This window comes from Micromys minutus (genome assembly GCF_963924665.1).
Source record: "Micromys minutus genome assembly, chromosome: 12".
Taxonomy (NCBI): Eukaryota; Metazoa; Chordata; class Mammalia; order Rodentia; family Muridae; genus Micromys; species Micromys minutus.
Window position 1 is genome coordinate 29,616,862 of NC_137981.1, and position 24,946 is coordinate 29,641,807.

At 42.3% G+C, this 24,946-nt stretch overlaps 1 protein-coding gene across 1 annotated transcript in view; it reads left to right on the plus strand.

The window, feature by feature from the left end:
• CACNA2D3 (calcium voltage-gated channel auxiliary subunit alpha2delta 3) overlaps positions 1–24,946 on the plus strand; it is a gene marked incomplete at both ends in the record, with an annotated part of 779,660 nt that overhangs the window by 256,045 nt on the left and 498,669 nt on the right. Inside the window, one exon of the mRNA XM_080926621.1 lies at positions 1,859–1,918. Coding sequence (XP_080782747.1) covers positions 1,859–1,918 — 60 coding nt within the window. The remainder of the gene's footprint in view (positions 1–1,858; positions 1,919–24,946) is intronic.

Below are 24,946 nucleotides of genomic sequence, written 5' to 3' on the forward strand. Positions count from 1 at the left end.
ACACTTTAATAGCTATCACTACATGGCGAGGCAGGTTCTTCCCCAGTGTGTCCCAGTGATAGTAGTGTAGCTTCAGGGATAGGGTGGAGATCAAGTGTTCTGCCTCTGGTTCTTCTATGTTCTCCAGGGTCAGTTTTTGGATTGCTTAGAGCAAAGCCTCTGGTGACATACTAGAGGGAGACTAGAAAACACAAGTGATGGTCTTCCTGGATTCTTTTCTGGGAACAGCTGGTCTCTCTCTTCATGACCTATGGGGGAAAAAAACAAAGGCTTGGTTGTCTCTACCATTGCCTCAAATTAACTTGTACACTCGGCCTCTTCAATTAATCAAGGGATTTATGTCTTTTGATTCCTGACAACTAAGAGATCAACCCAAATAGAATTTTTCAAACGTAGACTATCAAATTGTTTTTTTTTTTTAATCATGTCTGTGTTGATTCGATTATTTTCTAACTTGACACAAGCAGAAGTTTTCTGGGAAGGGGAAATCTTAATGGAGGGATTGCCTACATCAGATTGCCTATGGGCAAGTTTAAGATATATTTCTCAATCAGTGATTGATGTGGGAAGTCCCTGTCTGCTATGGGCAGAGCTGCCTCTGGGCAAGTGGTCCAGGATGGTTTAAGAAAGCAAGTTGAGCAAGTCATGCTAAGCAAGTCATAAACCCTGTAGAATCTGCTTCAGTTTCTGCTTCCAGGTCCATGCCCTAAGTTCCTGCCCTGATCTCCCTTCATGTACTGGAAGCTGTAAAATGAAATAAACTTCCAGTCTCATGGTGGTCATGGTGTTCATCATGGTGACAAAAACCAAGCTACAACAAGGTCAAACCCAATAGCAGAGACAGCAAAGGTAACCATGGGAAAAAATAGAAATGATTAGGTTTTAGATTTCTTTTCATGATGTATCAGTGACATATTAGTTCAGTGAATGGGAGTTTTCTGTAATGTTCTCTAGCCCGTAATTTCATAGAGAATAATTTACTGTTTGCATTCTCAAGGTAAAGTAATTTAGATAGTTGGCTAAAGTTCTTTATGTAAAAAGAGATACCATTTAATAGTTTTCATAAGAATGTGAATATGGGCCATATTTGGTGGCACAGGTTTATAATTACAGCACTTGGAATGAAGAGGCCAGATGACTAAGTTCTAGGCCCGACATAGCTACAAAGTAAAACCTTATCTCTTAAAAGCAGGGTCGATAGATGTGTGTCTGTGGTACTACACTTGACTACTCTGCACAAGACCCTGAGTTCCAGGCACTTTCCTCAAAATAAAAAGTGATGGTTAACTTGCTGAGTCTAGTTTAACAGAAAGGGTAAGAGTTGTAGTTCTGCGGGGTTTGAGTACTAATCTAGTCATAGCATTGCCTTATTGAGATTATATTATTATAACAGCGCTGGCATAGAATAAAATGAAAATAACTATCTCCTGCCAATGGTATGTACCAGAACTGAAGCAGAAAAAATTAGCATTTGATGATTAAGGAAAACAAAGTAAGAATTCTTTCCTAAATCTATGAGAATTGCATTCAAAACAACTCAATAAATCTTGATTAGGACCTTTGATACCCAAGTATGCCCTTTCTAAGTGAGTTTTGGATTCTCACTGAGAATCAAGTGCCAGGGTCTGAATTATTCATGGATCAACAATAAATCTTTAGTTTAGGAGACACGATTGGACAATGAAGGCAGAAACTAAAATTTGACTTTGATAGGGTGTCCTTCCATCTCATGGAAGAAGATATATGTAACAAGGAGGTGACCTGTCCTTTTCTGGTGGAAATCACCCTAGTCTTCCCATACTGGGTGGTGGAGTCTAGGTCACGGTCCTGATTCTGATTATTACCTTCTATTTTCCAGCGTCTTGTGGAGGCTGCAGAGGAGGCACACCTGAAACATGAATTTGATGCTGACTTGCAGGTAACCACGTTTGAGTTAAACTCTTGCTGTGTTTTGGTGACTGAGGAGAAATGCTCTGAGAGTGTAGTGCAAAGTTGGTATGGCTGTGTCTCTTTCATGTTGGTTGAGGGTAGCAGGTCTCAACTGGGCTCCATCAATGGCAGTAGATCAGGCTTACACCCCTAGACTGGATTTCAGTGAATTTTCCTCATGTGGGAGAAGAGTTACATCAGTAAGCTGACACTAAGTTGCTAAGGTTCTCTGTGGTGAAATGATAAAATGGTGGATATCCAAAATCCAATTTTTCAGATTGCATTTTGAAATACGAATGACTGGAAGCAAGGCTGTGATAGATTTAACTTTGAATTCATAGTTTTTAAAGACAAGATTCTCATGCTTAAGCATTAAGTCATTCATATACTTAGGATTAGAATGTCTACCTAAGAAATGTATTGTAGTAAAACTTATAATTATGGCAAGCTGAAAGAAAATATTAGCAAATCTAGCAAAAGACAGCAAGTGAACAGGAAAATCTGTTAGGTCCTCTTGAAGACACTTTATCTGAACTGAGTTTTTATGTCTTTACTTCACTTCAAAAACAAAACAACAAAATGAACCAGAAGGAGCTGGCCATAGGTTCTAGGTCTGCTCTTTGCTGAAACAAACCTCCTTCAGTGGTGCGTTTTCACAGCCAGGAAGTGGTGTCTATTTTGCGGTGTTTTCAGTTATATGGAAAAAATAAAGAGAAATACAAATATTTTTATTTAACTTATTGATTTTGTAGTTTACACCTCAAATGCTTCTCTCCTTTCACCAAGTCCCTCTCCACTGTCCCCCTTCTCCTCTGAGAGGGTGGGAAATCCCCCTTGTTTACCTCCCCACCCTTGACATCAAATATCTTCCAGATTAGGCACATCTTCTCCCACTGAGGCCAAACAGGCAGCCATGAAGACTGAGCTGCCTGTCTGGTACTTGCTTGCTGGGCGGCCTTGTTTTACCCTATGCATGTTTTTTTTGTTGGTTGACATGGACTTGAGTTTTGTGCAGAGTGATAAATATGAATCTATTTGCATTCTTTTACATACATTCATCCAGTTAGACCAGCACCATTTGTTAGATGCTTTTTTCTTTCAATTATATGGTTTTGGTGTCCTTACCAATAATCAACTGTCCATGGGTATCTGGGTTTATTTGTGGGTTTTGATTCTATTCCATTGATCACCTGTCTTTGGGAAACACCGATCTTAACGTGCCCAAAATGGCATTTCTAAAGCTTTTGTCTGTGTCTCTTTCTCATGGCTCCACTAAAATGGGGAAACTGATAAAAGCTTAGCAAAAGGCATGTTTATAAATGAACAGTGAAGGTTAAGAGAAACCCACAATGTACATCAGGCCTGAGGAGCTTATAGGGAGAAGAGAGTCCCCGACCCCAGAGGGAATGACTATAGGAAAAGGGCATTTGGTAGAGTAGTACAGTTATTCATGGTGAGCGGGCAAAGGTAGAGACCATGGAGCAAACAGACCCCTATAGGCTTATCTTGATTTTTTTTTCTTGTCCCATCTTTGAAGACTGTAGCTGGTGTGGTTCAGACTCTGGAGCCATTGAATGTTAGGAGAAATTTAAAGACTGGACAGTCCAGCAGAAAATACCAAGGGCATGGACTAGGCATCACCACTAGACAGCATAAAACATGCAGGCAGGTAGAAATGTAGACAGGTGTAGGGATCTCCAGGGTTGGTGTGGAGGAATGGCAGGAACAATTGCCAACATCAGGAAGGAATGGGAAGCTGGCACAGCTTTCTGAGAAAAACTGCAAGAGAAAGGGCAGAGTATGGTAGGAAAGGGTGAATTTGCAAGGGAGTAATAAAGGTTGGAAAGCAGAGCCATTTGTGAAATCTGGTGTGTCTACCACTGATATTTACAGTCAGTATTATTCTGAAATCTGTTCTCAATGAAGCATAGGTCAGCTGGCAGAAGGGAGGGGCAGCCTGGTTGCTCACCGAGATCATATATGCCTCAGGAGGGGAAAATGCTTGATTGGGGTATTTGGTGAGATGCTATGGGATGCTCTTTTGTGCTGTTTGAAGCTTGTGGTACCTTCCCAGACTGTGCTGGGTTCCTACTACAGCTGTAGAATAAAATTCTGGTGAGCCACATCTACTCTCCTTGTCACATGCGGTGCCGTGAACACAAACGAAGCACTGAAATCTCTCTAGAAACATACAAAGCAGACACCAAGAATACCAACCTCTTGCTTCTGTCCTCTGGGGACTTCTGTACATTTTTCCCTTCACCCTTTCTTTTTGTGAATGAAAAACTAGCAAAGGGCTCCACTGTCACCCAAATGTAAGAACATGTGGCAATCATTTCTTGGTATTATGGGATGTAATCCACTGTCCAGGCCTCAGACCTCACTGAAATCTCAGGGTCAGAATATACACTGTGCTCTTTGCTGGAAACCTGTAAGAGAGAGAGAGAGAGAGAGAGAGAGAGAGAGAGAGAGAGAGAGAGAGAGAGAGAGGGAAAGAGAGAGAGGCCTTTGATAACATGGATGTGCATCAGAGAATCTGTCCCTGTTCAGATGAAGGCTTCAAAGCTGCTGAAACTCTGATGCTATTAAGTTCAAATCTGTTAACGACAGGGGTGTCAGCCCGTGGCCATTATGAGGTGGCAGACCTGAGCATGGGCTTGGAGTTTATTGCTCTGATGGTCCATTAGAGCTGATCAATTGTTAATCTGGGTGCTGCTGACCTCCCTGTGACCCTGCCAGAGGATTGTTGGATTGGTCTTATGTAAAATATATATAAAAGAACCTCGGACACCATCTGCTCACTGGGAAGTAACACCAGGAAGGATCCTATACTGTTAGGGCAGAGATAAGTCTGTTTTCACATAGAAAAATATAACTAGTAATTTTGTGACATTTCCTAAATGTCCATAGCTTCACATTTCAGAGTTCTTAGCTTCCTTATTCCCCTAAGACAAAAGAGGTGATACCTAGGCCCTAAACTCACTTTAGATATTAGCTTTGCATCTTTGTCTCATTCCAAACTGTAAAAGTGAAAACTTTGTTTTTTTTCTGGTAGAATCAGTAAGAAATAGCCCCCTTCTAAATTATGTCATCATTATCAGAGTTTTGTTTTCCTTTTAAATCTTCTCACAGATTTTCCTTAGTTTTAACTGTTACCCTCTGGACTGTGACCTTGGCATCTTTGGACCCTTTCAAAGGATCCTAAGTATGGTACTATATTTTTAGCACTTAAACATTATATTGAGGCATGAGGCAAAATACAGCCTCTGATGTGTGTGAGAACAATCCAAAGTACACGGCTCTCTAAAAAAGACAGATCTGCCTGGCCTTCACGGGCTGAGTAAGTTATGCACATAAGTTTGCCCTTGAACTTCTTCCTATTTAGGGTTGTCTAGGGGTTCCAGATTGTCCTTCTCTTGGTTTTGTTTCTACCTCCCCCAAATCTCCGTTAGGGAAACTTTTTGGGAATAACTGATATGTAGTAGCTATTTGAAAATTACAACTTCCACTCACAAAATTTTATGTTGTGCATTAATATAAGAGTTTGCCAAAAGATTGATAATTATGGTGAAAACAAAGGTTCCCACAAACTAACTTGCATGTCAATGATCACATATATTTTACTATGATCATTCTCATAATTTTGATGACAAAACCTTCTTATTCATGGAGAAGGTGTAGAAGGCTCTATCTCAACCACCTAGCCTCTTGGTATATGGGCAACTTCCTAGAAAATTGATATACATACCTAATAAACTCGGATAGAATGTCACCTCCTCTTTCCCTCCATCCTTCCTTTACTCTCACCACTTCCTTCCCTCCCTTCCACTTTTTCTCTCTTCCCCTCCCTCTCTCTGCCTACTGCCCAATTCTTTTGGAACTTTTTTCATTGGCAGTGAAAGAGAAGGAAAAAAAAAAGCCTTTTGACAGTTTACTAAAAACCTGCTTATCTTTGAACCACAAACATATTTTTCCCTGAAAGCTGTCTCAAATAAGTGCCAATTGCACAGAACTGGTGCACGGAGGAGGAAAAAATGTGATTTTGAATTGTGAATCCTGTAGAAGCTTTTTCTCTCGCAAAATTTTCTATAATACGTTTTTTTGTTGTTTTGTAAGTAATAAGGGAGAAATGCCCAGTGGCATTCAGCGGGCTCACAGGGCTGAAGAGGGCAAGAGACTAAGCCAGGTTCAGTAGAATGTCCTCAGTCCTCACCCTACTCAAGTACCTGTCTTACAAACACAGTGTACTGACTTCAAAATGGAGGCCAAAGGGCTAGAGTAGCAAAAAAAATCCCTGAGGCAGGATGCTGTGGGTTGTACCTAGATTACTTCCTGAACTTGTTCACTGCTGCTGCTCCCATAGGAACTTCTTGTGAAGCAGGAAAGGGGGCAGCAAGGGGGCCTAGCAGTTACCTTAAAAGTGCTACCACCAACTGTGGAGGACAGAGAAAAGCCTGCGCAGGACTTTGCCATGCCCCCCCCCTAAGATGTCCCTGCTGGGCTTTGGGGTTCCTGCCCTGGGGAGAACAGTGGGTTATAGAGGAGAGTAGAGGAAAGATTTGGGAGCAGTGTACCCAGAATGGAGAAATTAGCTGCTCACTTGCCAACTTGAGTTCAGTCTTCCCCCTTTTGAAAAGCTCCATGCTGGGGTATGCATGATGGTGAGATGGGGTCATAGCTAGAGGAACTAGGAAGTCCCAAGGCAAGAAAGTAATGGCGTTTTCACAGAGGTAGCCAGCGGCTTTCATGCAGGAAATAAGATAACAGGGTGCACACCTATAGAATGCATCGAAAAATAAAGGAATTTTCACACTCTATATGAAAATCAATCCATTCTTTCCTTATCAAACCTATCATTAGCCTCCCCCCCCTAACCCCCTGATCAGCTTGCAGAGGGTCATGAGCAGGTCATCTTTCGGGGATTGTACATTTGACATTTCATGGTTAGCACCTACCAGTGTCATTCATGCATAGGAGTGATGTGCAATAGTTTCAAAGGGATCTTTAAGTGTGAGCAGTTTGCTATAACAGTCATCTCTTAGTCATTTCCCATGCCCACTATGCAAACACACACACACACACACACACACACACACACACACACACATACACACACTTGATTCTATGACTTATAACTCGCAGTGCAGCAAGGCCGATGTCATGACATTGAGCGTTGTGCTAGTGATTAGTTGGCAGTCACATGTTTGCTCATCTCCAACTGCTGGTTATCTGTGAGTGAAAGAAGCGTCAGTGGTTGGAACTCCAGGTTGTTCAAACAGAGACGGTTTGAGCTAAGAGCTGGTCCCAGTCTCAGCTGGGCAGTGATACACTTGAGGGTTTGTACCAGTGGATTCTTTGTGCATTTGTAAAGGGATGTAATTATGCTATCCAGTTGATATATCTAAATATTCATCCCTCTCACAGAGGGTAACAACTATCCAATTCCAAGCTTCCAGTGGCTGACTCATGGGCATGAGCTAGATTGACAATCGCTATCCTCATCTTTAGGAAACTCTGCACCTTGTGAGAAAGATAAATGCTAAGACATGACATCATAAACAACTGTTAGAGTTTAATCATGGTATATGGGTGCACAGGACTTGAAGATATTATTATGGTGCCAGACAAGACAATTTTCTCTCACATGAGAGAAGTTTTGAACAAGTCTCTAGAGGTGGTGAGTTTATAGCAAATAAAGATTGAGGGTTTAACTGCCTAAGTGTTTCTATTGCAGTGAAGAGACACTAAGACCAAGTGTCTCTTCAAATGCAAACATTTAACTAGAGTTGGCTTACAGTTTCAGAGGCCCCGTCATTAGCATCATGATGGGGTTCATTGTAGCATTCAGGCAGACATACATGGTGCTGGAGAAGGAACTCTAGGAGTTCTATATCTTGATCCATAGGCAGAAGAATGAGGCTGTGAGCCACACTTGGCATAGCTTAAGCATGTGAGATATCAAAACCTGCCTTAACAGTGACAGACTTCCTTCAACAAGGCCACACCTACTCCAGTAAGCCACTCCCTATGGGCAAGACATTCCAACACATGAGTCTATTGGACCACATCTATCCAAACCACCACAAGCCCCACCATAATTAGAAGAAATCTGCCTAAACACAATCACTAACACTTGTATCTCCATAGGTGAAAATAATTCTAGAAAATAATCTTTTCCACCTTTGGGTTTTTTTTTTTCTTCTTTTTAACAATTATAGAAAAGCCACTGTGTTGGACCGAGTTCGTACCCAAGGCTCAAACAGAGCAGGCCAAACAAGAATGTTGTTACTCAAACTAAATGCCACACAGTTCAAGTGAAGCTTTAAGCAAATGTCCCCTAAAGCAGACCTGTTTATTGCTGAAGAAAGGAGATCCCAGTCCATTCATGTGAGCATTATCAATCCCAGTCTTTTTATTTACAGGAACCAGCCTGGCTCCTACCCTACAGAGCTCTGTCCCTGGCCAATGGGAGCTCCCACTCTACTCCGCCCCTGGCCAATGGGAGCTCCCACTCTACTCTGCCCCTGGCCAATGGGAGCTTCCACTCAACTCTGCCCCTGGCCAATGGGAGCCCCACTCTACTCTACCCCTGGCCAATGGGAGCTCCCACTCTACTCTGCCCCTGGCCAATGGGAGCTCCCACTCTACTCTGCCCTGGCCAATGGGAGCTTCCACTCTACTCTGCCCCTGGCCAATGGGAGCCCCACTCTACTCTACCCCTGGCCAATGGGAGCTCCCACTCTACTCTGCCCCTGGCCAATGGGAGCTCCCACTCTACTCTGCCCTGGCCAATGGGAGCTTCCACTCTACTCTGCCCCTGGCCAATGGGGGCCCCACTCTACTTTGCAAAATGGATGATGCCGGCCTTCCCAAATTGCAGCTAAAAGGCTGATAGCTGATAATGAAAAAAGAAATGTATTCAACTTTTTGCCTTTGACAACTGCGGTACTGAGACTTCCTCTTTTTCTCCTTAACATGCTTGCTACTTTCTGTCCTTTGACTCCTACTTCACACAGGCATTTAATGGTTGCTTAGGACACTGAAAACCCAGACTGCATGCATTAAGCTCTGCTCTAGTTTACAGGGATTTTACAAACTAAGAGGCAGCGCTCCTTCTCCAGGAAAGCCCTGACTCATACTGAGACATTTTGATAAGTGGCCAGTGTAATGTGGGTGGGAGCTGTCCAGCCAACATACAACCTGATCTCAGTGGTGGGAAGTTTGTTTCTCTTTGAATGTATCCATTCATTCATCCTTCCCCCCAAGCATGGCACACTGGGCACCTGTTATATTCCAGACTTTGTGCTAAACCCAGATGATAGGAGGACCCTGGTATAACAGGTGACCGCCAGGATGTCAGCCTTTACTGACAGCAAGTTTCATAAACTATGGACAACTGGACACATGCTATTTTAAAAACCTCTCTCTTTCTCTCTCTCTCTCTCTCTCTCTCTCTCTCTCTCTCTCTCTCTCTCTCTCTCTCTCTCTCTCTCTCTTTTTCTCTCTCTCTCTGTGTGTGTGTGTGTGTGTAATTCATGTGCATGTGTGCCAATGTGTGTTAATATGTGTGATGGCCGGCATGTGAGCCACAGAGAACATGAGATCAGGGAACAAGTTCAGGTGTTGGTCCCCTACTTTTTGCCTTGTCTGAGGCAGGGTCTGCTTTGTTTGTCTCTGCTGTGTACTCCAGGCAAGCTTCTGGGGTTCCCCCACCTACCTTTCATCTTGAAGCAAGAGTACTGGATGACAGACATTCATTACTGTGCCCAGCTTTACCTGAGATCTTTGTATTCAAGCCTCATAACCTCACCACCATGTTACAAGTGCCAAGTACTCAGGCTCATCCCCACAGCTCAGAGTGCTACTTTGGGTCATATAAAGTCTGGATGCAGAGCAAGGAAAAGATTGTAAAACCTAGCAAGGTAGACCTGATCAGGGGAGTTTCCTTTACATTCATTTTTCTTCTACCTCCCCAGGATATCCGTGTTCCAATTTTCAACATTATAGACCAATTATGTGTGTTCTTAAGCTTTGTAAAAAGTGAAAAATGATATAGTTTGGAGGTCTAGTGTTGTTCCTTGAATACAAAGCCTGTGATTTATCCACAGAGTAGCTTCAATTTCTTCTTCTTTCCTAAACTGAAAGCCCCTAAATGGAACCATTGTTCATTGCACTTCCTGTCTCCATTGTCATGGACTCAATTTTCATCATTTTTTAGTTTGAAATGTTTTTTAATGAAAGCCTCCTTTGGCCCACAGGAATTATGTGTTCAGGTATGAGTGTAGATAAGCCTGTCCCTTCTTTGGTGCAGATAGTCTCTTGGTGAATTTGGAAGCTCTCTTATTGCACATTTACAAATTACTGTGTTTTCTTAATGTACTGAATCTTGTGCCATTAGGAAATGTTCTTACTGTGTCAGTCTAGGTTATATTGCCAGGACTTTTTAAGCATTCCTCCCTTTTCTGTACTATAATCTACATGTTACAGTTCATAGGGAGGGACACCTGTATCTTGGACTTGAGTCTTGCTTTTGGTTGTTTTTCATTTTTGTTTGTTGGTTGGTTGGTTGTTTTGGTTTTTGAGACAGAGTTTCTCTGTGTAGTCCTGGCTATCCTAGAACTCCCTCTGCAGACCAAGCTGGTCTCAAATTCACAGAGATAGGCCTGCTTCTTGGTGTTCTTGGATTAAAGACGTGAGTCACTGCTGCCCAGTTTAGTCTTAATCTTTCATTCTGAAAACCTCTGGATTGTAGTTAGATGGTTTAGTTCACTTAACACCTGAGAGAATATTTGATGCAATTTTATTGGCTCCCACTGTTTTTGTTTTTCTCTCCTACTAGTTCTTGGCTTCCTTGACTATATTTTAGTGTGCCATTCCATTTGTCTTTTGGGTTTTAATCTCCCTTCACAAAACATTCAGTTGTTGCCTCAGGAATTGCAGACCACTCCTTAAGTGTACAGTATGTCTAGAGTTAATTTTGGAATGCTAAGCACCACTTCCCCTAGAATGAAACCTCTATAAGGAGATAATTTTACCTCCTACTATTCACCGTGGAATCACCAGTGGATTTTATTTCCATGTGTTATGAATCCATAAGAGAATATTGGTTTTTACTTGTGTTTGTTTTACTTGGCTTTACTGATTGGTTGAGTCGGGATTGTACCATGTGTCCTAGGTTGACCTGGAACTCAGGAGTCTCCTGCCTTCCACCTCCTAAGTGCTGGGATTATAGGTATTTGCCACTGCACCCAACCCCTATGAGGTTGGGTTTGTTTGTTTGTTTGTTTGTTTAATAAAACTGCTGTCTGCTTAAGAACTTAATATAAGAAGTGAAGACAGCAATACATTTTAACATCACCCCCACTTACTTTCTATCCCTAGCATTTCTCATCCCCCCCCCTGCATCTTAGTTTGCACTTCACATAACTTAAAAAAAATTGTTGTTATTGTTGTTCAGTGTAGGTCTGCCAATAAGAATTTAAACTTTGTTTATCTAAGATCTTCATTTTACCTTCATCTGTGTCTTAACGGATGTAAGCTATATTGACCACTTCATTTCTCTTTGAGCTCTTTAAAATAGCATTCTGTTCTCCTGTGGGTGAGAGTGGTGCTGATGAGACTCTGGCTAGCATCCGTCTCCTTTTCCTTTGTGCAAGCTGAGCATCTATATCCTGTTCTGTAGTTTAGACTGAGTCAGAATGTGCTACTGCGTTTAATTTTCTCTATATCCACAATGAGGTGAGCTCAGGGAGCTCTCTATGCATTCCCTTTACCTCAGTTCTTAGCTGTTTGCTAAGATCCTTCATAAAATCCACATTTAGAGATTCTTAACCTGCACCTCTTTAGAATTTTACTTGGCTTATTCTCTTTCTTTCTCCTGCTAGAGCTTCAAAGAAATTGTTTGGTACTATCCTCAGGATTTTTGAGATTGTTTCCAACCTACAGTTGCTCCATGTTTCCTAACTCACCTGGTCTTTCTGTTCTGCATCCAGCTTGTCCCAGGAGAGTTTTGTTCCAAGTGCTTTTTATTCCAAGAGTTTTGTCAAATCATTTTTTTTGTTTGTTTCATTTCCATTTCTTTATTGAAATTCCCCATCTCTATGGTCAGTGTGTCAATATTTTCTTTTTATCTGGACATCTCTACTATAGATACTTTAGATACCTTTGGTGCTAATTCCACTGTCTGGACCAGTTATTTTTGAGTGATATTTTTTCCTTTTCATTCTCATCGTCTCTTACACATTTAGAGTTTTTGTTGTTTTCTAGATGTTGTGATAACATTATTGTTTGATTGTTATGTATTTTCACATTGAAACTTAGAATAACTTTTTTCATGTGGTATGTGTCCTCCAAGAACACATTGTATTGGATCAATTAAATTTGTAGTAGGAGAGTTGTTAAAGAAATTAGGCAAAAATGTGCAGCAAGGTAGGCCTTCCATCATGAGTCTTCTATACTCCACATGGCCACATAACCAGTGAGATCATACAAACTTCTTCATTTCAAAAGAATTTTAAAGACTATCTTCCATTTAAATAAAGACAAAATATATTTTGGTTATAGACTCTTGAGATGTAAGCTTATAGTTCCTATGGTTTAGAAACACAAAGTGCAGCTTCCTTGCAATGGCATCCGGCCTCATTTGGTTTAAAGTACCGTTTGATTTTGCAAATGGGAGAAAGGGGGAAGGAATTGTTTGCCTTTTCCAGACTTTCTCTTTATTTAAATCGGTGTGCTGATCTCCTATGAGTGACCCTCTATGTCTTTCTTTGTTACTTATTGATTCATAAACGTCATCGCTTCTCTTGCTGAAGCGTCAAGAATGGACAACCCAGCAAACCCTCATTGTTTATCTCTTTTCTGTTACAGCATTCTTTTATGTATTCTGATCCTTCATGCCCTTGTCCATGGATAGCTGTGTTTAGGTCTAAGCTGCTGCTGTAGAAGCACCATCCCTACTCCCAAATCCACTGCTTCTTTTGAAAACCTTTATGCTGTGATTTTTCTCAGTTAGCCACCTCGATCCCGGGCTATTTCTTTTAAACAAATGTTTGTTTAAGACATACTTAAGTACATTTTAAACAGATGACATCACCAGTCGAAAAGCTTATTAAATGTTTGAATAAGCAAGTGCTTTGAAGTTTCAACCACATTTTTATTTCTGTGGTGTTGATTATCAGGTTTTAGAGCTCAGCCGGTCCGGGAGAGGAATGTTTTGGGGTGGGGGATTTTGTTGATCATGTGGGAGAAAATAGACTGTGGTTCGGCTAAATGACAAGTCAGAGTCTCATAGCAGGTTTCCAGGAACTTCTGTGTCTTTCATTAGGAAGGCTGACAGCAGACCCCTAGACACTGCCTCAGTGTTTATTGTTCACCAGAAAAATCCTTCCCCACTCCTGTGAGTGCCTTCCAGTTGCTGACTTATAGTCAGTCTACAGATTTGACCAACTGCTATTGAAGTTTTAAAGCAAGATTTTAAAGAATACATATTTATTCTGATTGTTATCGTGTATTTGGGAGCGTTGGGGGTGGGCCCTGCCACAGTATGTGAGCATGAGTCAGGGGATTGACTTGTGAGTGAATTTTCTCTTTCTACTGTTGATTCTGTGGGTCCAACTCAGGGGGCCAAGTTTATACAGAAAACTCTTTCGATCTCTGAGCCATCCCCCCCCCCCGCCCTAAAGTAAATCTTGATTTGGGTACTAATCCAGAAAGCAGACAATTTGGAATAAAAGTGTTCAGCCCTAGCAGAGTCGGTTGATAAAACAAGCAGTTCTCCATAGCTTGGCTAACTCATACCCATTCCCATTTTGTCTGTAATACAGGTGTCATCATATCCATGGCTTGGTGCATGATACACAGCCTTTTCTCGCTCAACTTAAAATTTCTATTGTGACTAACACTATTAGAATGTTTTTCTTTGTTGACTGATACTAATAGAGAGAAACATCATGTACACATTGTACCATGTGTCCTTCATAGACTTTATTTCATTCCCTTCTTTCTCTGCAGTCCTGTGACACAGGGGTTTAGGCACAGGGTTTCACACAGGGAAAAACTGCTGATCAACAGAAACAAGGTTGTGTGAGGTCAGTGGGAAGTGCCTGAGGGACACCCCACTCTGACTCCAAGGACTAATAAACCATGTCAGTTCATAGAACCAATGTTATAACATGACCTTAATTTGCATTAGATGAATCTTACAAGGTAATATATTTACGATGACATTTGCCATGTCATGGATTATGTGAAAGAGCTATCAAATAATTCCAAAAAGATTTTTCCAGAATTGTGTGTTTCTCTTCATCTCACGAAGGCACCTGTCTCTTCCAGCAAAATATAAGCTCTCTAGTGATATAGCTCTACAGACTAATCAGATGCCCATGTATGCTAGCTTCAGTTACTACCCACAATGCAGTGCATCTACCGCAAGCCAAGTCCGACTGTGAACTGTTCATTGTTTATAAAGTTGCTGATTTTTTCCCATCAGAGAAAGCTGGTTCTTTCTTGAAATGAATACCCTTTATCAGAAGCTGTAAGGTTCAAACGTGTCCACATACTCTTGGGCATTAGCAGCAACTGTCTCATGAAGCCATTGTCCTTTATTGTTACCTGTGAAAAATGTGTGCATATGTTTATTTCCCTCATGAAGATGCAATACGTGTTTACGAATCTGTGACTGTGGTTTTGAGCTGGATAAAAGATCTACTTGAGGCACTGCAGTGAATGAGCACCTTGAAGGATACCATGGTAAAGACGCATGTGCTTCTGCAGAGAACATGCTGAAACTGGAGAGGAAAACAATTGCAGGGTAGATGTGCTTTACAGCCCAGCCTTCCAATGGCAGGCAGGGTTCCCCCCTGCGGTGCGCGGTGATTGGCAATGCAGATGCCTAGTCTGTGGTCTGCAGTTTCTTCCACTGGGTCCGGAGAGGGAGACAGCCAGTCTTGCTGATTGGATGTTTCACAGGTAAACGTGTGTTTCTCCGGTCTTATCTTCACCTTAGTATTACTTCCAGCCTGAGGATCTCCTGACAGCTCCTTTCAGAGCTGCTGGTCAGCACAGCACAGAAAGTCCTCTGACTTTTTTCCCCCCTTATCTGTGGCAAAATAAAACAGCAGTGTTGGGGATAGGTAGAATATAGGCCCTATTAAGTTCTCTAGCTATTAATGAAAGAGGAAAACAATTATTCTGTGACTTGGGGGTCTTCATATCATCAGGCAAACGTTGTGATTTTTTTTTTTAAAGTAAACTGTGTAACCTTGGCCAAGCCTTGTGTTCCTTTAGACTTCATATTGTCCTCAGTAAAGAAATGTTGGGACTAGTTTGATTTTCTTTTGTGATCTAGAAGGTTATAGTGTGTGTGTGTGTGTGTGTGTGTGTGTGTGTGTGTATGTGTGTGTGTGTGTATCTGTTTAGAAAAGGATAGCAAATTGTTTTTCTTATGGGTATATGTTTATTCCTTTAGAATTCTAGTTTTCTAAATTCTAGGAATTTAAGAATTCTTTTACACAGCATTGTGCTTGAGGGAGCCAAGAATATTTGAGAATATGCTCTTTTCTGTGTTATTTTTTTCATCCCACAACTGCATACAAGCCTTTTATTTTACAATCCCCAAAGGAAAAACTTCAGGACAAATTACTTGATCAAATCATGCACAGATCTCTATAAATACTTTTACTTTAGAACTAGTAATTCTTAGGTATAACATAAAAATATTTGGTGTAATTTTAAGAACTTTACTGTGTAGCTAAATGGTGTGTTTGACTGAAACCTTAATTTTCTGTAGGGCTAAAGACATTCAAAATCAAATTAACCTTTGTTCTGACTTGCTTGAAAATGATTGTGCCATGAATATCAACGTGTCTGCAATCCGTCCACCCTCTGCGCAGTTTCAGGTGGCTGAGAATATCCAATCACTATGACATTTTTATTTTCTTCTATTGTTGCAGAATTTAAAGCCCTTCATCATCTTGTTCCAGTGGAGAGCAGGGACAGTTGGGAGGGCATGACAGCCTGGGAACAGTATTTTCCGAAACACAGGCCAAGAGGAACAAGGGCTTGAGAACAGCTTGTTAAAATGCTTCACAGCTATGAGGAAGTAAAAGAAGAAGCTTCCCGTGTGCTGCATGCCAATCCACCTCATGGACGTGGTACTGTTGTAGTTGGGAATTCGATTTAGCACAGAATTTCCCGGCTCATTTCTCTTCTGGCAATGAGGGCAGGACTCATATCTCTGTCTCTTGAACTTCAGGTATTTCCATCTCTGTGAGTAGGACCACAGGTCTGTTCTTGTAAGGTGTGAAGCTTTGCGAGGTGTTTGGTCTATGTGAAGTGTCTGGCACATCATCTGCAACAGCACAGCATCCTAGGGTCATGATCAGCATTGTAGAATAATGACCGTATCTACTGTGATTTTGACTAGTACGTGCAAAGACTGCTGTCTCTATTAGGTAGGGACCACATCTACTTTTGGCATCATCACCAGAACTTGGACATACAGTTGGTGCACAAAAACCATTTGAAGAAGAAGGAATGCTTGAAGAAAAAGTGCACGATGGTTTTGAGTTAGATGCTGACTAGGAAAAGAATTGAAGGCATTATTCACCAGGGAGAAAGATGGCAATACTAGAGCAAAACTGGCTGTGACTTTCATAACACAGGTGTGGTCCAGGCTTAGAACCTGAGCCCCATTTAAGCCCCCTGAAACCTTGGTGTGTCACATGGATTGGATACTTAGAGTCAGAGAAGGACTGTGAGCCCTCCTGGGTATGTGGGAGTTTACAGAGGGAAAGATCTGAACAGTGTGCTACACTGTAATCATCTTGTTTGGGAGCAGGAGGCAAGCAAGCTTTTTAGGTTTGTTTGCTTGTTTTAAATAGGACTTCCCTCCTTCCACCCTTCTCCTCTCCTTCCCTTCTTCCTTCCCTCTTTTCCTCCCTCTCTCTCATCTCAGTCTCCCAAGTACTGGAAATGCATGTCTCACCAACCGTGCACAGTTTTGAGGATTGAACCTAGGGCTCTAGGCATGCTACGTGAGAATTCTGCCAGCAGAGCCATACTATGTGCCGCCAACCACTATGTAGGTTTTACTACTAAAGATTTCTTTTTCTAATGTCTGTTGGTGTTTTGCCTGTGTGTCCATCTTTGCACAAGGTGTACTGAGTACCTGTGGAGGCCAGAAGAAGGTCTCACAACAGTTGCTAGCTGCTTTGTGGGTGTTGAGAATAGAACCCGGGTACTCTGGAAGAGCAGCTACTGCTGTTAACTATTAGGCCATCTCTCCAGCCCCAAGGATCCTTACTATTCATCAGGGAAAATATATTCCATCAAGAGAACTTACCTAAGACACATTTGATATTCCCTTTCTAGGTTTATTAATGCTTTGAAGAGAAACCTTTCTTGAGGCCTCCTAAAGTATTTTGTCTTCATTATTAAATACTAGTCATTGATCATATTCTACCTCTGCAACAATTTCAGGGACTTTTTGAATTACGAGTGACATTAGCTGTAGGGCAGGTGGTCTGGGAACATGCTCTCTTGTTAAAAAATTTCAGGATTGCCTCCACACTCTTAAAATCGTCTTAGCAGACATTGATGTCTAGGGCCTGGGGCTTTATTTTTCCTATCTTCAAAGGCAACATTAACTGTCAGCTTAAAATCAGAAACAGCCTCCTTGACTGGACTCTTCCTGAGACTTCACAGGTCTTACAGGTCTTAACCCTGACTGTGTTTTGACCTTGAATCTCAGCCACATCCCCAGTAGGGCCACATCCAGCTTCCATAGAGGACTCAGCTTCTTCCTGTGGTAGTTATAGTTCAGGTTTCCAGGTGAGTGGTATTTATGAAGCTTGGAGAATTGTAAACTTATGCTGTATGGGTGACTAGGTAGTTTGATGGCCACTGCATTATAAACCCTGAAACTACTACCTACAGATACTAAATAAGTTTCCAAATCACTCAGGAGCAAGTAGCAGTCCACAACTGGGAATTTCCTAAGTTTTTCATTGATTTCTAATCCCAAACAAAGTACTTCCTTTCAGGAAGCAGCCTTTGCTTATGAATATCCACTTGCAAGATCAGCCTTTTGTCTGATAGTATTGGGTGATTGGAAAGTGTAATGACTTCAGAAGGCAAGGGCAGAAGTGTCCAAGGTAGAAGTCATGTCTGGGTGACTGTGGGTATGTGAGTGTGAGTGTGTGTATGTGTGTGTGTGTGTGTATGTGTGTGTATGTGTGTGTGTGTGTGTGTGTGTGGGTGTGTGTCTATGTATATGTGTGTTTGTGTTTTTGTGTGTGTATGTGTGCGTATGTGTGTATGTATTTGTGTATGTGTATATGTTTGTGTGTATGTGTGTGTGTATGTGTGTGTATATGTGTGTGTATGTGTGTATATGTGTGTATGTGTGTGGGAGGTGTCTATCCTCTATTTGGCTTTGGTCGGGTTCCCCATAGTGCTTCATGCTTCTGTTCCCCGCAGTCAGTTGTTACAGCACACTCTGTCCTAAAGGCTCTGCTGTCAATTCAAGCAAGTAACACCCCAGTGCAGATAATGGTACAGGGACTGGGCCATAGGTTAAGGATAACAGAAAGGTGATTGATTGCATATTTGTATCAAGGGCATTGAGTTCTTACTATGGAGGGCCATTTTCTTTAGCTGCGTGATGCGTTTTTGTGGCTTTATCTATAAGGGGGAAAGACTCTAAAACGTCCCCTGGGACTTGTGACAGCAGAAGGGGACAGCAATGAAGCAGTGAGTCCCACACCCTGGTCTCCTTTTCTCTTCAATTTGCCCTTCTGTCTGCTAAGTTCATTAGCCTAAAGACAGGAGAGCCAGGGCAGGTGGCTTTGGCTGACATCAAGAGCCTGGTGTGGGATCACCTGGGAGTGTTTGCTGATGGGATTCATGCTGTTGATGCGGCTACTTTCTGGGTGATGGAAACCAGACTGGAAATTGGAAAGGGCCACTTGACTGCATGATGAGGGGTCAGGCAAGGGAGAGGTGCTTGTTGTGGACAGGGATAATTTCTCTTCTGGGAGAAGAAATCCATTCCTGCTGCACTGTTATCTTGAGGAGGGCCAAGCACCAGTGCATGGATGATAAGGATTTGATGAATCCGATGAGTACATGTAAGAACAGAATTAAGCCACTACATGGCACAATGCCCTCTGCCACTTCCAAGTTCAGGATGCTGAGATATTTAGGAGAGTAAATACCAGCCCACTGTTGGACATAAAGATGTGCAGCATGCTGTGTGAAGAGAGCTGAGTCCTCACCTGACTTTCCAACCACGGCAGGCAGCCCATGTGTCCTACTGGGGGCCTCCCTCGGAAGTCCCCTCTCTATGTGTCCACTCTCTTTGTTTCATGATTCACTTACAGCTTTTAAAGATTAGGCCTGCCCTGCGCTTCTTATTTCATATGGCCGAGAAGACATGCTTTTAATTTATTCTTTGCTTCTAATTGTATGTGTGCATGTCAGGGTTCACTGGCTAGAGAGAGAGAGAGCCAGCCCAGCTTTTGTAAGGCAGTTAATTGAACCTGGTAATGATTATTGTCAGCGGTCCCTGGAGGCCATGCTGGCCCTCATACATCATCCCTCATGGTGGTTTCAAGACCTATTGTGCTGGGACAATGTCAGCTTCCCAAAGGGAAAAGCCAGTAGCCTTTGGTGCTCCTGCCCTGCAGAATCCCATTGCAGTGGTGTGAGCTGTCGCTTCTGACTTTGCATAGGTCCTTGGCACTGGAGCCTTGCAGAAAGTGTTTACATTTTTGAAATATTGAATTCTTTTGGCAACACAGGCATCAAAGTCCTACAATTGATGGTGATCAAGGACTTTGACACCCACATTGTCACAACAGCAGGGGAGGCCTGCTAAGCAAGTTGTTTCCATCTGGTCAGAAGAATGAAATTTGCCTCTGGGTGGAGACTTACCGATGTCTCCCCTCTTAAGATCTAACCTGGTCAATCACCAGATAGTGGGACCAATCCCTATGGAGGCTCATTTACCTTATTTAAGCTACGCCAAGGAGATGAGAGGAATAATTATCCCTTAGATAAAATAATGTGCTCTTTCTTCTCCAAATCCCTGCTTTCTCTATAGTCCCTGTGAAGCCTACTCGGAAAAATATAGTAAGTCACTCTTCTCCATCTCTTTTCTGATGTTGGCTGACACCTATGCAAGCTTTTCGTGGCACTTTGAGCTCCTTAACTCTTCCCTTGAAGCCCTTCTTCCTTCCACATTGCTGCCTCTCTGCCACATGGTTGCTTACATATAACCTGGATCTCTCTCTCTCTCTCTCTCTCTCTCTCTCTCTCTCTCTCTCTCTCTCTCTCCTCCAGCTCCCTTCTCTAGGCAGCTGCTAAGACCACAGCTTGCCTGCCCTGGGGTTTTAAACTCTAATAAAATCACCTCATAGCTTTCTTCTGAGTTCACTCTTAAGGACATTTATTAAGAGGACTAAGAGCTCCAAGAGGGTCCCTAATTTCCCTGGCAACCATATCATTAAAACTATAGGAAAGTATGAATTTTAGAATATTAACCTACTGCAATATTGCAGTAGCAAATGGCCAAAGAACACAATCAGTGGGCAAAACTGGAACTGTGCAAAGAAAAGCTTGGTCTCTCTAGTAATCAGGAAATGGTCCACAAAAGCAGAGTCGTTCCCTTACCAATCAGCTGGGAGAGTGATGATGAGGGTGATACTGATGATTGTCATGACGACTGAGGTTAGTAAGGGCCCAGGACGGCAAGAGTTCTGCTTACATAAACACTGTCACGTGCACACCAGGACACAGTATCTTTAGAATTAGCAAAAGTCAAATGTTACAGGTCTGCCTATGTGGGAATATCTAAAGAGAAATAGCTTACTTATGGAGATGATTCTAGACAATACCCCAAGAGTGGAGAGAATCCACAGATGCCAGCTAGGGCAGTGCTCTGAGCAGATTCTTATCTTTCAAAAGCTGACTTTAGAATAATGTTTTACAGTTTGATATAATGCAAGTTAAGAAGGAAAAATGATTATATTACCGGTGAATATTTTAGAGCTGTCTATTATCATGAAGGAAAAAAAATGTTGGTAACATCTGGAGATGGCCTGGGTTAGCAGTGGGATCCAAGGGGATAGAAGCCTCATCTGGGCTGCTTAGATTTCTAGATGGAAATTACTTTGGGTAATCAAATTGAATTATATATAAAAAAATATCTTAAGAGCAAAAAGAAGACATGCATTAGGGGTAATTATGCAGTAGTGTCTGCAGATTGCAGTAGCCTCGGAGGGAAGGCAGAGATCAGAGCAGATGACAGCTGGGCCTGCAAAGGCTCCTTTTCATTCTTTATCTAGCCTCAGGGTTCTGGGGAAGATCAAGTGAGACCCTGTGCATCTTCAGCCTGAGCTCCATGCCTGGGATAAAGCTGACACTTGTCTTGTGCTGCATGGTTATTGTATGTGGGGACCACAGGCGTGCCTTGTGACCACAAGCTTCAGACATCGGAGATGAAAGTTTCTTGTCTCCCTTCTACTAAGAGGTGCCTCCTGGCATTATGGATTCTTCTCAGCCACTAGCTATAGAAAGGCCCCCACACCAGGAACCCCTTAACCTGCATAAAGCAAGACTTCCAGTAAGCCTGCACACAGCTCTACCCTGACTGCACAGAAAAAACCAGGACCATCTCTTAGGTCAGGGACCTATGTGGTTGCACAGGCCCTATACTTAGAAGGGCCCTGTGCTTGGTTTCATGTTTTTTCTCTGCCATCTTGAAACTCCTTATGACATCTGAACAAGGGGGTGTGGGAGGGATCCTCCATTTTCAGGAAGAAATGAAAGGAAGTACCCACAGCTATTATTTGTTCTTCCTGGAAGGATCCTCAGCTAAGAAACAGGAAACTCAAGGATCTGATTCCAAGGCTTAGGTGGCCATTTACTAGGAGGATGAGTTGCTCAAATTCCTCTCCTCTATGGATTAAGGCTTAAATACAAGAGAAATGTAAAACACTAGTTCAGAATTGTTTAAGCACTTTCCTAACTCTGTCCTGGAGTTTTCCATAGGGCTCCTATTTTCTCCTCATCTAGCTAGACCTGATCTAAATAGGTCTGAGGCTGTCACAAAGGGACTGCTTTGCCTTGGCTTTGGGGGGACTGCCAGGACACCCTTTCTGTAGCTCAGAGCACCTCCAAGGCACCAGTAAGTAAAAGAAACCCCTGTCCTTGAGTGACTCTGGGACAGGCACCATGAAGCATCCCAGGGAGACTCCCCCCCCCCCCCCGGAGAATCAGTGTATGATTCTGATGTCTTTTCATAGACCCTGTGAACTGTGATCAGACAGGGCCTTTGGTAGCCCAGAGTTCATCATCAGTACAGTTCCCAGACCTGGAACTACACACCTTACAAGTGCTCTAGTAGTTGGTAGGTTTAGATGAATATAGAATTCTGCCCCACCCCATCTCTCTATGTCCTTCCTAACATTACAGACAAGTGTTGATCTCTGGTTCACAGGAAAGAGAAAAGATGGAGATCTCTCTGTTAGCTGGGCTTGCTACCTAGGGAGAGCTAGTGAATCATGTTTTATTAATACATACCATTACAGGACACTTGCAAAGATTGCTTCAGGTGTCAGCTTTGTGTTTAACATGCGCTTTTTTTTTTTTTTTTTTTTTTTTTTTTTCAGAATGGCCTGCATTAGCAAGAGTTTTTTTTTTTTTTTTTTTTTTTTTTTTTTTTTTTTTTTTTTGTAGCCTCATGTAATTTTGCTGTCCCACATTTTCGTGTTCAGTACAAAGTTGCTTTCCAGACAGGTAGTTTTGCATGCCTTTCGGTGGGTTGGAATAGTTAGGGATCGGTGACACAGTGCTTGTTTTTCATGCTAAATGCAATGCCATTTTCCCTTTAACTATTTTGAATATTGAGAATAATATCTTCAGTGACATTAATTATGAGGCACTTCCCCACTGAGCCATCCTTGCCTGGTGATATTAATAATAGCATTTCAGTATTGCTGACTGGCTCTGTCATTAACCCATCATAAAAACCAGCCCCAGCTAGCAAGCAGGAGCTAAATCAGTTGAGGAGGAGTACATGTATACCACAATCAGAGGAAGAGGGGCTATTGTCTATCCTGGAGGAACAAGTGAAATTTGTCAACTGTCAGATCTTCTTATCAATAGGTCTCTTTGTGTAAAATGCCTCCTTTGGTTTTTTTGTTTTTTTTTTTTTTCATTTTACAAAATAATGTGTAACCACAGCTGGCAGTAATGTCTGTTTGCAAATTTTATCCTTTTATTTCTTTTCATTCTGTTTAATCAGAAAAGCCATTTGAGACCATGAGACAGACCACCGCTTCCTACGAATAGACCCTCTTGCTGGCTTTTGCTTCCTACTGACAGAGGGGCTTGTTCTCGCTGGTTTTTGCCTGTTTTGTTTCCTAGTTTTTGTTATTCTTTTGCCTCTTCTTCCCTTTTCTGCTCCTTCTCACCTCAGCTTCTTTTTCCCCCCTTTTATTCTACATCACCTTCTCTACATGGTTCCAGAACTCTGAGAGAATGTCCCTTAGAGTGCCCAAGGATGGAGTTGGAGTACTTCCTGCTGGGTCAGCAGGCCCGCAGAGTGCTAGAAAGCCCTGGTAGTCAGTACACACTCACTGCCTTAGCTCTTTCAGAAATGAGGAGGCCATTTTTAAATTAGCAACTATTTTAAATGTGACTCGCCTTGAGTCTCCCATACAGAAAACAGCCTTTGGTGTTCCAAGATTACCTTAACAAGTAAAATAAAGGTGAAAGAGGTTGAGGAGAGATGGCTCAGCAGCTGAGAGTACACTGGGCTTTTGCACTGTTGATTCCCAGCACTGACACTAGCCCATGACCATTTATAACTCCAGTTCCAGGGGACCTGACAGGCACATGTGTGGTTCCTGTCTATACATGGAATCAAAGCTGTCACAAATATGAGAGCATTCAAATAAACAGCAATGGCAGCAAATAAGTGGGGTGAGTTAAAACAAGACAAAAGGGACACTATTTCCGGTGGGTTTTAGTCACCGAAAGTTTTCCTATTCAGAGGGGAGTGCTATCAGATAAAACAGAGAGCAAAATCATTGCATTAGAAATGTAAATTATAAATATGTTTTTAAGATTCACATATTCTGTATATATTGTGTGTTTATATATATATATGTATATATATACGTATACATGCCTTAGGATGTATGTGGAGGTCACAGGACAGTTTTAAGAGTTGGTTCTCTCTTTCCACCATGTGGATCTTTGGGATTCACCTCAGCTCAGGCTTGGTGGTGAGCACCTTACCCACGGAACCAGTTCATTGGTCTTAAAAATTTAGATTTAATGTGTATCCTGTGCCTTTATTTGCTGAATCTGGCAACCCTGTTTGTATGTATAGTCAGGAATTGGGATAGTCAGCCTCCAGACAAGACTCCAACTTACCTTGGGGGTGGGGTGGGCACTTATTCTATAAGTCTCAGTGGCCCAAAGGGCTGGTGTATGGGGCGTGGTCTTTGGGTCTCAACAGTGGAAAAATAACAGCTTAGCGATCTCCCCAAGGTCAGACAACTAAGATCTGTGGGAGAGCTCGAACTCTCCTGCCTACAAAGTCCTTGTCCATCCTCCCATGCTCTCTGGCCTCCTGTGTGGCCCTATGACCTCCCACAGCGTCTCCTGCAGGTCGACAGAGTCCCTGCAGCCATGCTAAGAGTCCCCAGCTTCACTTCCCCAGGGCTGGATGATCCAGACAGGAGGAGGCAGCCAGCTGTTTTTACTGTATCCAACCCAAAACATGTCACACAGGGAAAAAAAAAACAAAACAACAAAAAAAAAAAAAAACAAGTCAAGTCGTTTTGAAAAATGTCTGAGGTATAATGAGCTGGACAGGGATGGACTAGCATTGGCCATAGTCACATAATTACTACCTCGGTGTTTGTTTACTGTGCAGCCCTTTCTTCTCACACTGGAATCAAATCAATCCAAGTAACAATGTGGCTTTCTACAACCCAGGTCTCCC